General features: G+C 37.6%; 2 protein-coding genes across 4 annotated transcripts in view; one reads left to right on the forward strand and one right to left on the reverse strand.

Moving 5' to 3' along the window:
• LOC121949813 (uncharacterized) overlaps positions 1–9,957 on the forward strand; it is a 43,186-nt gene extending 33,229 nt beyond the window's left edge. The window contains exons 4-6 of the mRNA XM_042495592.2: positions 8,712–8,882; positions 9,009–9,110; positions 9,188–9,957. Of these exons, the coding sequence (XP_042351526.2) occupies positions 8,712–8,882; positions 9,009–9,110; positions 9,188–9,322 (408 nt within the window). The 3' untranslated portion in view covers positions 9,323–9,957. The remainder of the gene's footprint in view (positions 1–8,711; positions 8,883–9,008; positions 9,111–9,187) is intronic.
• On the reverse strand, positions 9,696–17,471 carry LOC121950396 (protein regulator of cytokinesis 1-like). Of its 3 annotated transcripts, none has more exons than XM_042496380.2 (14): positions 17,291–17,471; positions 16,688–16,820; positions 16,469–16,591; positions 16,150–16,383; positions 15,727–15,897; positions 15,469–15,618; positions 15,197–15,344; positions 14,975–15,111; positions 14,419–14,514; positions 13,239–13,385; positions 13,026–13,136; positions 12,829–12,936; positions 11,172–11,342; positions 9,696–10,247 (listed from the first exon to the last, which is right to left on the reverse strand). In XM_042496380.2, exons 1-14 carry the CDS (start codon positions 17,299–17,301, stop codon positions 10,176–10,178), a joined length of 1,812 nt encoding a protein of 603 aa, XP_042352314.1. In that variant the 5' UTR covers positions 17,302–17,471; the 3' UTR covers positions 9,696–10,175. The 3 variants fall into 3 exon arrangements, with proteins under 3 accessions (XP_042352314.1, XP_087936615.1, XP_087936614.1); XM_088080489.1 differs by lacking the exon at positions 17,291–17,471 and adding an exon at positions 17,098–17,241 and having other exon boundaries at positions 11,239–11,342; XM_088080488.1 differs by lacking the exon at positions 17,291–17,471 and adding an exon at positions 17,098–17,241.
• Positions 17,472–17,797: the final 326 nt, after the last annotated feature.

Here is a 17,797-nt window from a genome sequence, read left to right on the forward strand (position 1 = left end):
GCCTAAAACACTCAAAATATTGACTTTTTGGACCCTTTATTCAACAGGCTATGGCATAATCTGCCCCAACATGCTGTTCTATGAGTCTGACTTTTTTTGCCCTAATATACTTTGGACTAAAACGCTCAAAATATTGACTTTTTGGACTGTGTTTTCAACAGGCTATACTATAAACAGCCTCAACATGCTGTTTAATGAGTTTTTGCAGCATTTGGAGGGATCACTTTTTTGACCATTTTTTCCTGAACTCTAGTATGACTTTTTTCGCTATATTGTACTTTGGCCTAAAACACTCAAAATATTGACTTTTTGGACCCTTTATTCAACAGGCTATACTATAAACTGCCTCAACATGCTGTTTAATGAGTTTTTGCAGCATTTGGAGGGATCACTTTTTTGACCATTCTTCCCTGAGCTATAGTATGTCTTTTTTCTCCACACCATACTATTGTCTAAAACAATCAAAATATTGACTTTTTGGACTGTGTTTTGAACAGACCATACTATAAACTGCCTCAACATGCTGTTCTATGACCTTTTTCAGCATTTGGAGGGATGACGTTTTTGACCATTTTTCCCTGAACTATAGTACGGCTTTTTTCGCCCTAATATACTTTGGACTAAAACGCTCAAAATATTGACTTTTTGGACTGTGTTTTCAACAGGCTATACTATAAACTGCCCCAACATGCTGTTTAATGAGTTTTTTCAGCATTTTCAGCATGACGTTTTTGACCATTTTTCCCTGAGCTATAGTATGTCTTTTTTCTCCACACCATACTATTGTCTAAAACAATCAAAATATTGACTCTTTGGACCCATTGTTCAAAAGGCTATATTTTAAACTGCCCCAACATGCTGTTCTATGAGTTCTTTCAGCATTTGGAGGGATCACTTTTTTAATAAATTTTTCCTCAACTAATGTATGGCTTTTTTTGCCATAATATACTTTGGACTAAAACGCTCAAAATATTGACTTTTTGGACCCTTTATTCAACAGGCTATGACATAATCTGCCCCAGCATGCTGTTCTATGACTTTTTTCATAATTTGAAGCGATGACGTTTTTGACCATTTTCCCCTGAGCTATAGTATGAGTTTTTTCGCCATAATATACTTTGGACTAAAACGCTCAAAATATTGACTTTTTGGACTGTGTTTTCAACAGGCTATACTATAAATAGCCTCAACATGCTGTTCTATGAGTTCTTTCAGCATTTGGCGGGATCACTTTTTTGACCATTTTTCCCTGAGCTATAGTATGACTTTTTTCGCAATATTGTACTTTGGCTGAAAACACTCAAAATATTGACTTTTTGGACTGTGTTTTCAACAGGCTATACTATAAACTGCCCCAACATGCTTTTCTATGAGTTTTTTCAGCATTTGGAGCTATCACGTTTTTAACATTTTTCCCTGAGCTATAGTATGGCTTTTTTCGCCATACTATTCTTTGGCCTAAAACACTCAAAATATTGACTTTTTGGACCCTTTATTCAACAGACTATACTATAAACTGCCCCAACATGCTATTTAATGAGTTTTTTCAGCATTTGGAGCGATGACGTTTTTGACCATTCTTCCCTGAGCTATCATATGTCTTTTTCTCCACACCATACTATTGCCTAAAACAATCAAAATATTGACTCTTTGGACCCATTGTTCAAAAGGCTATATTTTAAACTGCCCCAACATGCTTTTCTATGAGTTTTTTCAGCATTTGGAGCTATCACGTTTTTAACATTTTTCCCTGAGCTATAGTATGACTTTTTTTTGCCATACAATACTTTGGCCTAAAACGCTCAAAATATTGACTTTTTGGACTGTGTTTTGAACAGACTATACTATAAACTGCCTCAACATGCTGTTCTATGACCTTTTTCAACATTTGGAGGGATGACGTTTTTGACCATTTTTCCCTGAACTATAATACGGCTTTTTCGCCATAATATACTTTGGACTAAAATGCTCAAAATATTGACTTTTTGGACTGTGTTTTCAACAGGCTATACTATAAACTGCCCCAACATGCTGTTTAATGAGTTTTTTCAGCATTTTCAGCATGACGTTTTTGACCATTTTTCCCTGAGCTATAGTATGTCTTTTTTCTCCACACCATACTATTGTCTAAAACAATCAAAATATTGACTCTTTGGACCCATTGTTCAAAAGGCTATATTTTAAACTGCCCCAACATGCTGTTCTATGAGTTCTTTCAGCATTTGGAGGGATCACCTTTTTGACAATTTTTCCCTGTATGACTTTTTTCGCCCTAATATACTTTGGACCAAAACGCTCAAAATATTGACTTTTTGGACCCTTCATTCAACATGCCATACTATAAACTGCCCCAACATACTGTTCCATGAGTTTTCTTCAGCATTTGGAGCGATGACTTTTTTGTCGATTGTTCCCTGACTTATAGTATGGCGTTTTTCGCCATACAATACTTTGGCCTAAAACGCTCAAAATATTGACTTTTTGGACAGTTTTTTCAACGGGCTATGCTATAAACTGCCCCAACATGCTTTTCTATGAGTTTTTTCAGCATTTCGAGCTATCACGTTTTTAACATTTTTCCCTGAGCTATAGTATGACTTTTTTCGCTATATTGTACTTTGGTCTAAAACACTCAAAATATTGACTTTTTGGACCCTTTATTCAACAGGCTATGCTGTAAACTGCCTCAATATGCTGTTCTATGACTTTTTTCATCATTTGGAGCGATGACGTTTTTGACCATTTTTCCCTGACCTATAGTATGGCTTTTTTCGCCATACTATTCTTTGGTGTAAAACACTCAAAATATTGACTTTTTGGACCCTTTATTCAACAGGCTACACGGTAAACTGCCTCAACATGCTCTTCTATGACTTTTTTCATAATTTGAAGTAATGACGTTTTTGACAATTTTTTCCTGAACTATAGTATGACTTTTTTCTCCATATTGTAGTTTGGCCTAAAACACTCAAAATATTGATTTTTTGGACCCTTTATTCAACAGGCTATGGCATAATCTGCCCCAACATGCTGTTCTATGAGTTTTTTCACCATTTGGAGCAATGACGTTTTTGACCATTTTTCCCTGACCTATAGTATGACTTTTTTCGCCCTAAAATACTTTGGACTAAAACGCTCAAAATATTGACTTTTTGGACTGTGTTTTCAGCAGGCTATACTATAAACTGCCCCAACATGCTGTTCTACGAGTTTTTTCACCATTTGGAGGGATCACTTTTTCGACCATTTTTCCCTGAGCTATAGTATGACTTTTTTCTCCATTCCATACTTTGGTCTAAAACGCTCAAAATATTGACTTTTTGGACCCTTTATTCAACAGGCTATATTTTAAACTGCCTCAATATGCTGTTCTATGAGTTTTTTCACCATTTGGAGCAATGACGTTTTTGACCATTTTTCCCTGAGCTATAGTATGACTTTTTTCGCTATATTGTACTTTGGCCTAAAACACTCAAAATATTGACTTTTTGGACCCTTTATTCAACAGGCTACACTATAAACTGCCTCAATATGCTGTTCTATGAGTTTTTTCACCATTTGGAGCAATGATGTTTTTGACCATTTTTCCCTGAACTATAGTACAGCTTTTTTCGCCCTAATATACTTTGGACTAAAACGCTCAAAATATTGACTTTTTGGACTGTGTTTTCAGCAGGCTATATGTTAAACTGCCCCAACATGCTGTTCTATGAGTTCTTTCAGCATTTGGGGGGATAATTTTTTTTACCATTTTCCCCTGAGCTATAGTATGGCTTTTTTCGTTATAATATACTTTGGACTAAAACACTCAAAATATTGAATTTTTGGATCCTTTATTCAACAGGCTATGACATAATCTGCCCCAACATGCTGTTATATGCGTTTGTTCATAATTTGAAGCGATCATGTTTTTGACCATTTTTTCCAGAGCTATAGTATGACTTTTTTCGCCATTCCATACTTTGGACTGAAACGCTCAAAATATTGACTTTTAAAATATTGACATATTGAGTTTTTTCAGCATTTGGAGCGATGACATTTTTGACCATTTTTCCCTGACCTATACTATGGCTTTTTTTTTTTTGCCAAAAAACACTTTGGCCTATACACTCATTGCCTTTTTGGACTATTTACTCAACAGGCTATGATATAATCTGCCCCAACATGCGTTTCTATGAGTTTTTTCAGTATTTGGATTATTTTTTGTATTAGTCAATTTTTTGAGTGTTTTAGACCAAAGTATTATATGGCGAAAAAAGGTCAGGGAAAAATGGTCAAAAAAGTGATCGCTCCAAATGCTGAAAATAGTCCTAGAACAGCATGTTGAGGCAGTTGATAGTATAGCCTGTTCAAAACATAGTCCAGAATTCAATATTTTAAGTGTTTTAGGCCAAAGTATTGCATGGCAAAAAAAGCCATACTATAGCTCAGGCAAAATTGGTCAAAAATGTTATCACTCCAAATGCTGAAAAAACTCATAGAACATAATTTTTCAGTAGTTTAAAGTATAGCATGTTGAAAAGAAAGTCCAAAAAGACAATATTTTTAGTGTTTTAGACAAAAGTATTGTATGGCATAAAAAAACATACTATAGCTCAGGGAAAATTGGTCAAAAAAGTTGTCGCTCCAAATGCTGAAAAAAGTCATCGAACAGCATGTTGAGGCAGTTTATAGTATAGCCAGCTGGCAAAAGGGTCCAAAACGTCAGTATTTTGATTGTTATAGGCCTAAGTATAATGTGGCCAAAAGAGCCATACAGGTCAGGGTATGGCTATATCTCAGGGAAAATGGTCAAAAAAGTCATTGCTCCAATTGCTGAAAAAAAGTCATAGAACAGCATATTGAGGCCCTGTTGAAAAATCTGCCCAAAAAGTCAATATTTTGAGCATGTTAGGCAAAAGTATTGTATGGTGAAAAAAGCCATACTATAGTTCTGGCAAAATTGTTAAAAAATGTTATCCCTCTAAATGCTGGAAAAAAGTAATAGAACAGCTTTTTTAGGTAGTATAAAGTATAGCCTGTTGAAAAGACAGTCCATTAAGTCATTTTGAGGGTTTTAGGCCGAAGTATTGTATGGCGAAAAACACCATACCATAGGTCAGGGAAAAATGGTCAAAAAAGTGATCACTACAAATGCTGAAAAAAGTCATAAAACAGCATGTTGAGGCAGTTTTCAGTATAGTATGTTGAAAAAAAAGGTCCAAAAAGTCAATTTTTTGCAACTTTATGCCAAAGTATAGTATGCCGAAAAAAGCCATTCTATAGCATGTTGAAAAATGGGCAAAAAAGTGATCACTCCAATTGCTAAAAAAATCATTATTCAGCATGTTGAAGCAGTTTGTAGTATAGCTGATCATCGCATAGTATGTAGTTCAAAATGGTATAAAACGTATTACAATAGTATGTGGTCCAAATTGGCATTGAAAAAGTCATAGTATAGTATGTCTTCCAAATTGGTATGAAAAGGTCATAGTATGTCCACCAAAATGACAAAAAATGCCTTGATCTAACATGTGGTTCAAAATGGCATGAAAAAGTCACACTATAGTATGTACATGTATAAGGTCATAGTATGTCCACCAAAATGACAAAAAAATGCCTTGATCTAACATGTACTCAAAAATGGCATGAAAAAGTCATTATATAGTATCTCCTCCAAAATGGCATGAAAAAAGTCATACTTTTGTAAGCCTCACAGTGACATCGGCTGTTCTTCCTCTCTTCATCCCGCACTTTCGTTTTTTTTTCTCCCCTTTCGGTCTGACTGGCTTGTAGACATATGCCGTCGGTGGGGACCCTTTCACGGCCTGCTGCATTCAGTCCAACTGAAGTCCAACTTCTCCCGACGTTGATAAGTGCCTCTCTATCATAGAAAAGTAGTGCTTCAGCAGAAGGGGCCATGGTATTGAAAAATTAGAAAAATATAGCGAGGATTTGCAGAGCTACTGGCTGTTTCATCTGTATGCGCTGCTGTTGTCAAAGTCATAGTATAGCATGTCATTCAAAACGGCGTGAACAAGTCAAAGTATACGATCTCATGGCATAAAAAATGTAATAATAAACTATGTTGTTCAAATGTCATAAAATGTCACAGTAGTATGGCATCCAAAATGGCATAAAAAAAATCAAAGTATGTCAAAATTGCACTAAAAAATAATGGAATCATGTCTCACCCAAATGCATAAAAAGAACAGTATGTTGTCCACAATTGCATAAAAAAAGTCATTTTATAAAATGATGTTCAAACTTGAATAAAAAAAGTAATGATACAGTATTTAATTAAAAAATGACCTCAAAATCATAATATAGTATTGTTCAAAATTGCATAAAAGTTTATGGTAGTTTATCACAACAAAAATCATAGTATAGTATGTTGTTCAATATTGCATTAAAAGTAATGGAAAATGTTATTAAAAAGTGATAGTAGAGTAGCCTATGTCATTTAAAAGTCAAAATAGTCATAATATAGAATGTTGTTCAAAATATGTAAAGTTGGCCTATGTTGATAAAGATAGTATCAAAACGTCATAGTATAGGAAATTTTGACACCAATGCTGCCTCTGACTAGCTGCCAAACTACAAGCACTGGATCTGCATTAGGGTGACTGACACCAAGTAAGATACAAATGCTAACGTGACGGCTGTGTGTGACTTGTCAACTTACCCTCTCCATGTTGAAGAACATCACTCATCTGGAAGCTGAAGTCAGACATAAAGACAATCTCTTTTTAGAGTTATCAACTGCTGCCACAGCTCAGGCTGTACATCTCGCTGTCCTGGGCTCATTTGGCTGCGGTATCCGAGGCGGGACAAGCCTGACCCGCTTCCCTGACTCCTGCTGCTCAGCTCCGGCACCACATTTCTATGGTACAGCTCTGTCAACGCCGGACTTCCAGAGATGGCTCCCATGCTGGAAGCTAAACCCATGGCCAATTCGATTCCATGTCATGGGCCAGCTGAAGGTTGGCCTGTTGCTGGTGGAAGGGGTGGACGCGGAAGCAGGCTGGCTAATCACCATCTACCTCAGGGGATTATCTTCAAAAATAGATTTAATAACTGGATTTACAAAATTTTACCCCACTTCCATGCACCCTCATGTCCGGTTGCCACCCTGTCTCGCAATACAGCAAAGCATTGCCTCCTTCTCAGTCCAAGCCCGGTCCACGGTCTAGCTCCAGGGATGAAGTTCCAGTAAGGAATCCGGCAACATAATGCTCCCCAAAGCGTCCTGCTGAGGTCAATGACTGCTCCTCTCCAGCTGAGGCACCAACAACAAAGCCTCAAATCCCACCACAAACACAATCTCCTACCACACTGATCATCTGGGACTCAATTGTTAGAAATGTAAGGAAAGGTTTGGTGTTCAACTACTGTTTCCCTGCAGCAAAGTATGACATCTTGGAGAAAATCCCCAATCTATTACCAGAACAACCCCAGTGCTCAAAATGTAGCCTAACCATCCACGGTGGTTGTAATGACGTTTCAAATGAGACGACCAAGATATTAAAGCCGGATTTTAGCAAGCTCCTTGACTTATAAAAAACTCCAACGCGGATTTTCATGTCTGGTCCCATTGCACCTTTCAAGCGAGGCAGTGAACGTTTTTGTCGAACCGTCAATCTCCAGAGCTAGTTGCAGTAGGTGTGTCCACCTCACAAGGTGCTTTTTATTGACAATTTTAATCTCTTCTGGAGGCGTTCACCCTTTTTCTGGAAAGACCCATGCCAATGACCTGGGTGCACACATTTTAACAGAAAATAAATTCTATGCTGTTTTTAACGCACCTTCGCAGGGACTACCTCCAGTCAACCAAACACCTGATACAGTCACCTGACACAGGCATGCCAATCACCACCCTCCCATCCACAGTCACCATTGCCACCTTGTGGATATAAACTTGCAAATCTCTGCAAGCCTTCTAAGCAAACCAGCACCAATTAAACATAAACTGCATCTTTGTATCTAAGCCTACTAAATTTAAATCCTTAGATTACAATCATGTTCAGAATGTCACACCACAATCAAGATCTAGAAGAGCAAAAACATATAATCTGGCCAAAGGAAACACAGAAAACTTGATTTCTGTCCCTGTAGGCCCTTTCAATAATATCATCTCTGAACACATTCTTGATTTTATGTTCTTAACCGAAACAAAGTAAACTTCAGCTCGTACAAAAAGCAGCAGCTAGAGTTTTAACAAAAACAAGAGGGGAACATATTACCCCCATTCTCGCCTGTCTTCACTGGCTGCCTATATCATACAGGGTTGATTTTAAAGGTCTGCTATTGGTTTTTAAAGCTCTCAACGATATCACCGTCATACATAGCAAACTACCTGTCATGTTACACTCCTATATGTGCATTACAATAATTAGACTCTGGACTATTAACAGTCCCAAAGACTCAGAAAAGTGGCAGAAGCAGCCTTTAGTACCTATGCTCCCAAAAAATGGACAAAAAATTGGATGGTATGTAAAAGTCATACCATATTCTGTCACAAGAAGCTCCTTTTATAGTATTTCATTATTCAATGTCATTAACATGCATAAAGGCAATAGTATATATTGTGTCTAAAAATGCAAAAACAGGAGGTCACACCACCCCAATATTAGAGGATAATGGCCCTGGTCTGAGACAACACAATTTACAATTTATTTTCTTCTTCTTTTTCTATAACACATTATGTTTATTTGCTCTTCCCTTGTCATCAGGCCCTGAGTACTGGCAGCTCTCGTGGGGTTTTCTTTGACTCATCAGCAGAGTTGTTGTCAGCACTCAGCCAGGAAGAGAGGGAGCTACTTGAAACCATCACAGCAAAGGGCTACCCTTTACGCACAGCTATTCTGGCTCTACAGAAAACAGGCTATCACAGCCCAGAGAAGGTAGGCACCACTTTGTCTTTTCATGTTATCAGCGCATCTTTAATGCTTTATAAATCCTGATAAGGCATACATAAAATACTTATGATTTGTCTCGTGCTTTTCCATGGCTCAACTATTTATCGACAGATCCTAAAATACCTGGTCGCTAATGACCGTCTGTGTCAGCTGGGTTATGATGAAGCACAGGTGGAGGAAGCCTTGGAGATGTTTCAGAATTGTGAGAGCAAGGTGATTCTCGCTAATCAATATTTGCGCCACAGACATACCTCAATATGTATTATTACTGACTTTAAATTCTATTTCAGGCTGCGGAGTTCCTGCGCCTTCTGACTCAGTTCAATGAGATGGGTTTTCAGCAAAGTGCGATCAAAGAAGTGCTGCTTGTTCATGAAAATCACCGGGAGAGGGCTCTTGAAGAACTCATGACACGCATGGCTTAAACAGAACATCGTCACATTTCTAATCTGCATGGAGAATTATTTTCTACAATATGTGAAATGTATTATTTTGTGTATGTTTTAAGATACAGTGTGTGATCAAAGTATAGTACTTAACAGATACTGCCTTTTGACTTGGTCTCAGTTAAAGGAATACTTCATCCACAAAATTATCATTTTTCTATCAATCCTTGTTCCGTTCAGTTCCCAACAAAAGCTTTGTTTTTCTCACATGCCACAATGCTGAAGAAAGAATTTAGAGAAGGATAAAATTCTTATAGTAAAATGGGGACGTGTTGAACAACTGCAAAACTATGACAAAACATTTGCTTACAAGCAAACAAGATCATAAATAGGTACCTAGAAAGGCCAAATGTCTGTTTAAAATGTTTATTTACAGTGTGATTTTTAAAAAAAAAGCACTCAAAATATTTAGTTTCTGAATAGCAAATTTAGCTGTCATCCCAGCTGGAGTAATAAAGTTGTGTATTGGCTAGCTGCTACAGTACGAAAAAACAAAGTAGTGCTCTAGATATGCTTAACAATGGTTCATTAAAAGGCTGTAATTCTAAAAGAAAAATGTGAAAATAAAAAGTAACAACAGCCTTGGGACATACATCAATAACCTGCCACAAAAACACAGACAGCAGAGAAAACTGCTCCAGCAGTAACCCTGACATAAAGTCTTAAAAAAACAGAATCAATGGAGACTCAAAATATTCACACACAGTGAAATATTTACATTTTTTTGTAAGAAGTTGACATGAAAGTTCCCTCTTGTCCGCTATATGAAAACTACAAAAGCCACTACCGCAGAGCTGGATGACTTCTGGTGCCAGAGTGGCTCCTCGGACCCTCACTGATGACTGACAGTGGAGTTCAGCACTCCTGACTTCACATTTGATTTAGAAGCCTTCGAGAGGTCTCTCTGTGAAGGAAAATTTAAAAAATAAACCGTCAGAATTTTTGATGTGTGCATTCAATCATTTGATTTTGTTCATATTTAAGATGTCAAAATGTCAACATGTGTAAATTTAAATTGGTGTAAGCTTGTGACAGGAGAATATAGAATGCTAATGTGTATATTCACTTTGGAAAACTATTTTTGTCTTGGTGTCCAGATCTCAAAATGTTGTGAAAGAAAGTGTTGCTCAGGGAACAAGTGAGTCTTTGGTACATCTGGATTTCTTTTGATGATTTACAGTAGAAGAATTTGACTACAGGCACTATTTTCTCCCAATTTACTGCTATAATAAACATGAAAAATAAGAATCTGGTATGTATTTTTATTGAATGTATTCATTGTTTACCACTTTGATTTTTAATGATGAATATTAATTTTTAAACATTAACATTATGAAGTCTAGGCAGAGGTCAGTATGGTTGCTTTTTAGTTGCCTTATTTGAGGATTACTAAAATTGTTACTGTACAACAACTACAACTAAAGACCAGAAGATGGTCAAAAGCTTTTTATATGGAGTTATCATCATGCTATTAGTCTTTCGTCATTTTACAGTAAATCAATCTTCTGTCTTCAGAAATAACATGATCTGAGAATTTTATCAGCAACATACAACCATAAATTGTGTCTGTACTCAGACGTTTACAAAAAGGAAAAATCTTTAGATTTACAAAATATTCTTCTTTAACTCAGCAGTGATGCCAAATAGTAGTAACATGGTAAATCATAAATGTAAATATTTCATTCTACAGATTGGGAAGACAATATTGCTCTTAGTGGTACTACGGTCCCACTGTAACCCTGAAAATTTAGTATTTTCCTTTCTTAGATTGTACTTTATTTTTCTTTTATAGTTAGGACTAACCAAACAGATGTAAAACTGCATTTACCGCAAATTCCGAATAGGAGCCAGCAACAGAGTTAAAGGTGAAGGTGTGATCTTGAGTATCCTGAGACCTTTGTGTGCCGCTTGGAATGTTTCTAAGATGGGAGATGTTTTCCTTGTTTCGATCAAGTGCACGGGGAGTCCTTGCATGTCCAGGGGTTCGCAGGCCAAGACCCTACAACAAGGCCAAGTAGTGTGATAATGTGTTTTTTTATTGCCACCTTTTACATTTTAAATCACCAATGCTCCATTTATGCTGTAATGTATCATATACTCTCAACAGATACATGGGGCTAACAGTAACAGTGAGGCTTGACATCATCTTGATTGTATGAAATTTACATTTAAGGATCACCTGAACATACATACTTGAGCACCTGGGCATACTTCAATGTATGTACCTTTAAAGGAATACTTCACCCACAAAATGACCATTTGTATATCAATTACTCACCTGTGTAACATCTGAATTTGTGAAGAAACTTTTTTCTTAGATGCTCCCAGTGGCCAAAGAATCCAAAAACTGAGAAAATTCTTGATGAGTTGAAGGTGAGGAGTCTTAACAACAGCAAAACTATTTCAAAACATCCAGTTACAAACACACAACTTGTGCTCTGTAACTCAAGACTCAAAGTGTATCTATTTGATGATCTCTTCAAAGTGGCTCACAGATTTTTTCCATGTGCTGTTGTCAGCAGAAATAGACAGTAAAAATGGTGTTTAGATAAATATATTGACTCTGTGCCACCTTTTATTACAGTTTCAAAGTCTTAATCTGTCACAGAGAGGAGGAAATACAAATATGTTTTACTCAAACTTTCCTGCTTCCATTTCAAAATAGAAGTCCTCTGGCAACATCTCTGTTGACAGAATCCCATCAGTTGTTGACGCAAAGCATTTAGTTGTAAAACATTTGCAGGGCCATGTTGTTGACAATGCAGGAGTTTGCACGACATCATAACTGAGTGGAATATGTGCTTATAAATGAGGAAATACAGCACTCATAGCAGCAGGCAGTTCTGCAGAAGCATCACTGCAACAACACTGCCAGTGTGAACACTATGAGTGTGCATGACGCTGCAGTTTGGAGAGGTTGCTGTCACGCACTGCTCACACATACAGTATGGTCCAGATGTAAGACTTGGATCATACTGCAAGAGTTTTGTAAGAGTTTGTAAACAGATGTTTTGATATAGTTTTGCTGTTGTTAAATATGGTTCCCTCTAAATAGGTATTCACTCAGTTTTTGGAGTTTTCTTCACTAAGTAACTGATATATTAATGTTTAGTGGGGGTAAAGTATTCTTTTCAGAAGAACTAAGGACTCAGTTGTTCATATTATATAAATTCATCTATCATTGTCATGGTCTGCACCATACAGTACACTCATTTTTTGGCCAGCATTGTAGGTACAAAACATTACGAGATCTGCACACAAATAATTTAAATTATGAATGCTTTTCTTGCCCTGACAAAGCATCCATGTACAAGTTAAACTAAAATGGAAACAAGACCGTCCCATACTAATCTGCATTACCATAAATAATGGACAAGAGAGTCAGATACAGAACTAATCCATCTAACCTTCTCGGTCTGACAGGTTGTCAAAAAATAAGTGTGAATTTTTTAAGAGAGATGAGTCATAAGAACGAGTGTGCATACCTTGCTGGCAGACAGAGGTGGTTTCTGGATGGAGGACTGGCACATGGTTCCACTAAGGCCTGAACTAAGGAAACTGTTTGGAGTGGAGATGGTTGAGGTGCCATTGAGCTAAGTGGACAGAGGAGGGGAGGAGACGGGTCAACTTCAAGTCAGTTAATGAAATACAACATCAAATAAAACTGCAGGCACCATCTTACCTTTCTTACTTTTCCAGGTGTGGGAGTCCCTGCTATCCGCCTTTTGGATGGTGTTCTCATTGTAGTTCCATATAACATGTCTTCCTGTGTCTGTTTAGTTTTCTTCATTTGCTAATTCAAACAAACATGAGAATGAGAAAGTCATATTGACAATTCTTTTGTGAAGGGGAAATGTAAGACTTAGTGCAGTTTTTAATCAAAGTAAAAACCCACCCTCTCCATTTTCTCCTTCTCTTTTTCAGCATGGTGGTGATCCCACTGCTGCTGCACGTACTCAAGAAATTTCTGGCCATTTACCAGGAATTCTCTGCCATGCTCCTGCTCCCAAAGATCAATTTGGGCTTTAAGACTCTTTTCCAGCTGGAACAAACAGAAAACAACAATTTTATATTGTTGGCACAAGATCACATTTACCATTGACAGTGGGTGGTCAATTACATAAAGCCCAATTTCATAAATTGCCCTCCTGTTTCAAAATCTGGCGCACAACAATTTTGCAAAAGAACTACAGACTTAAACTATAACGTTTAAATATCGCCACCTGGTGGCCAAAATCAATAAAGCACCAACTGCACAAACAACACAACAAAGCTCTTCCCACTCTCCTCTAAATGGTGCACTTGAGCCTGAATGTTTTGCTGTTAATTAATCTAAATCGATATCTTTTAAACTATTTAAAGAATACTTCACCTACAAAATGATTATTTGTATATAAATGACTCACTGCAAGTTGAATTTGTGAAGTAAATTTGGTTTTTCTTGCATTCACAGTGAACAGAGAATCACAAAAAAAGTGAACATTCTTCATCAATGACAGTAAACAGGGACCCCCTTTAACAACGGAAAAAATATATCAAAACATCAATCCAAACAACTCTCACACAACTTGTGTGGTATAATTTAAGTCACATTTATCCAATTATATGTTCAGTATTTCCTAAAGACGTGCATTTTCACTAAAATATAAAACACTTCCACCTAGTAGCGCACTGAGTGTGTCCAGGCATGTTACTCAGTCATGCCTGAGACTGTTTATATGGAAGGGTTTTAAATTGTAAGGTTTTATCAAAAGTGTATGTGTTTGGAAAAGTACTGAGCATAAGACTGGATAATTGAGACTTGACTTATATCTTAAAATTTTGTAAATGGCTGTTTTAATACAGTTCTGCTGTTGTTAAACAAGACTAGATTAAAAAATGAAGAAATGATTTTTGGATTTGCCGTCCATCCTGGAAACATGTCAGAAAAACAATGTTTTTTCATGAGAAGGGTAACCCAGGATAAGAAGCTTATCATTGGTCATTTGTAGGTGAAATAGTCTAAATAATAATCCTGTTTTTGAATTAACTGAGCACTCAGAGCACATCAATAACACTTTTAAACATTTCCTCACCTTAGGCAGACTTTTCTGCAGGTCAGCTCTTTGTTTCTCTTCTTTTAGAAGGTTTCCACCTCTGTTGTTGAACCTTGAAGGGTCATTGGCCTTTTTCTGAGATGGAGAGAGGTACACACAGCCACACGTGTTACCACACCAAGATAAGTGTTTTAAACGCTGCTAAATTTAGGATTACAGTATATGTAGTGAATCAATCAATGAAATAAACTCCTAAGAGGTTAAGTAGTCTAGTAACTGTGATGCTTTCAGAGAAATCTATGCTGTTGCACAAATGTCTTTTGTGGAAGCTTCTCAGACTAAAGATTGGCAACTGGAATAACTAAAGCAAAATTACATGAAATGTGATATTACGGGGCAGTCAACAGAAAATATCGTCACCCACTTTGTTTAAGTGCTGCCACACTAGTGAATGAACAGGTAAAATATGTGAAACCACATCCCTATGCCAAGTACAATTACCAAAAGTGAAAGTGACCAGAGGACTGAGATCAGCCTAAACAATTAGGAAACAATGCAGGCTTAATACACAATCTGGTTCCTATTCAGTACTTACGTCAAGTTCCAAGTACAAGGTCCAGTTCTCTTGCCATTTTGTGACTCCCTCAAAGAGTTCTCTGTGGTCCTCGTAACACTTCTTCAGGGTCCTGACTTCAGCCTCATGCAGGTTGAGAAGTTCTTCAGTGAAATCATCTGGGGAAAGAAACATGCACTGAGAACCATATTCTATTTGTGACGGTCAACCAGTGAAAGGGCTTTGCCATTAAGAGATATTCACCATCATGATATGCAGCAAAAGCTTGCTGCTGTTCTTGGCTGTAGAAGCATCGCTCCCAGAAAAGAGCAATCTCAGCTCTGACGGCCTCAGTGACACTTTTCATGCTCTGCATTTTTAGCACCTCAAGACGCTGGACCTCTGCCTGGAGCTGGAAAGACAGGATGCACATTAATAAAACTTGTTATGTAGGTGTTTGGTGAAACAGTGCAACAATGCATTGTCTGAAATAATTCATTATTAATCTAAATGACCACATAAGGTTGATTTCTTACTGCCTCAATGTTTCTCTTCTTTGACATGACCATATGATCAGAGAGGGCTTCCCTCTCCTCTTGGGGAATCTGAAGTCGTTCCCACAACTCCTGGATCTTAGTGCGAAAAGCTGAACAACGCAGCTCATTCTCAGTCTTGCGGTCTTGTAACTAGAAAAAGGCATAGAAACCATAAATCCATTACAATATGATTCAACATGATATTTTAGAGTTAGATCATAGTGTCAGATTGACAAATAGTTGGATGAAAAAAAACACCTGACTGAGGAGTAGTTTAAGAGAAGCGATGTTGTCATTTGACAGACAAAAGGCCTCCTCATCTTCACACATCACATCTGTCTCAAAACTGGACTCTGGGTGCCGCTCCAGATCATCCATGCACGCGATTATCTCCTTTTTGACGCTTACAAATTCATCATGACGACGTTCCTAAAAAGGCAACACAGGTTACAACCAGGGTTAAAAATTTACTGTTTTGTCCACCTGTCACTGTGACTGGTGAATTTCAAATTTTACCAGGTACTCAATAGATTACCATTGTTTTTTTTTGTTGGTGACTGAAGCAAATCTAGCAGCCACTTGCATATTTTACCAGCATTTGGCTGGTATTAAATTCCAATCCAGGTTACAACACTTGAAAAGGTTAATAAAGAATGAAGAAAAGTAGAATATTAGTAACACCTTTTCTTTGGTCAGATCATCCAGGTAGGCACGATATGCCTCAAGTTGCTTCAGTGATGGGACTGACTCCTGGTCAATGCAAAATGGAGTAGTGCACATAATGTCACACAGCTCACGGTCTTTGCCAACGAGGCCCTTAAGCTCATCCATTCTTTGCTTCTTGTGCTCCTTCATCACTTCAAGACGTGTGCGACTATTCTTCTCCATCTGCAGCATAGTGCAGCCATCTTCCTCCTTCACACAAATCCAGAAAGTTATTCAAAAAAAGAGCAATTTTCCCCAACAGATAGAAGGAAACAACAACATATTCAAACCGTACCTCAAAGGGGGGCAGCTGAAGTTCACTGCACAGATGATTAAGTTCCTTATGACATGACTGAATGCTTTTCAGTAATCTCTTCTTGAGCTCCTCTTCTTCTGCAATCATGAGGTCCAACAGACCCTGAGGGACAAGGACACACCCAAAAAATGTCAATCTATTAGCTTTTCAGGTCGACAATCAGAGTTTAAATATAATCTACATTGATGTGGGACTCACTTTAATGTGCTTGTGGACATCATTGGTTCTCTGTAGGCGCTGTTCCTCTGGAATCCCAATTTCTTCCCAAATATCCTGCAACTTAACCAGTGCTCTGTTGAGGTAGGCAACAGACTCTGCTGCGTGGACTTCACTAGAAAGGAAAGGTGGGAGTGAGTCCGGTTTTCTGGAGTTGAAACACTTGTTACCAGTCAAAACAGTCCAACATTGACATCAGCGCCAGCGAGTAATTTAATAGCAAGTATCAGACTGTGTTAGTAGCAGAGAGCTAACGTCAGATGCTACGACGCTGTCATCCACGCAGCCAGCTAACGTTAGCTAGCTTCCCGACGCGGTAGCATTACTTGTGATGGTAACCGATACCATATCACGAATGAGTGGCATGAAGTTGACAAACAAAACAGAATTACCATTCAAAATTAGTCATTGCAGCATACCCGTCCCGGCGTGGCACAAATTGTGTGCGTCGAAAAGCTAATTAGCAAACGTTGGCGTTATCTAAAATGAACAGGCTAACCAGGAAGCAAGCTTGCTAACTGAGTGTACAACTGATAGTGTAAACAATTGGGGCTTCTATTACTTTAAAAATGTTACGTTACTAACCTTACTCTCATGTTGCCACCGCAGACTTCTTAAAGTATTACAACAATCCTCCTTGATGCAAAAGCGGTCTTTTAATTTAAAAACGAGTTAACATCGGTGTGGCTACGGTTGTCGGGCTGGTGGCTACCCGTTCGTTTGTCGACAGTACGGGTTTGAAATTTGCACCGAAACAAGGGCTGGGCTCTGATTGGCTGATTTGAGTGATGTTGGCGGAAGCTGTTTTGGTGGGGCGGTACTTGCTCATACGTTAATATAAATCCCAGTTTGCAAAACCTAAAAAGTAACGTTAATTTATATTTTTTAATTTATGATATTGTAGAGGTTAAATAAGTCATCAAAGGCGTGTGTTATGATGTTATTTGTTTACCCTTTAGTTTATGAGGTAATTAATTAGAACAAATCCTTTAGTTTATAGATAGTGTTGGTGTTGAATCGTGAGGACGTTCCTGTCCATATAAATAAGAGTAGAAAGTCTAGAATCAATGTGTTACACATACACAAATTATT

Source organism: Plectropomus leopardus, chromosome 7 (assembly GCF_026936395.1).
Source record: "Plectropomus leopardus strain MGB_pleo_1.0 chromosome 7, ASM2693639v1, whole genome shotgun sequence".
NCBI classification, from domain to species: domain Eukaryota; kingdom Metazoa; phylum Chordata; class Actinopteri; order Perciformes; family Serranidae; genus Plectropomus; species Plectropomus leopardus.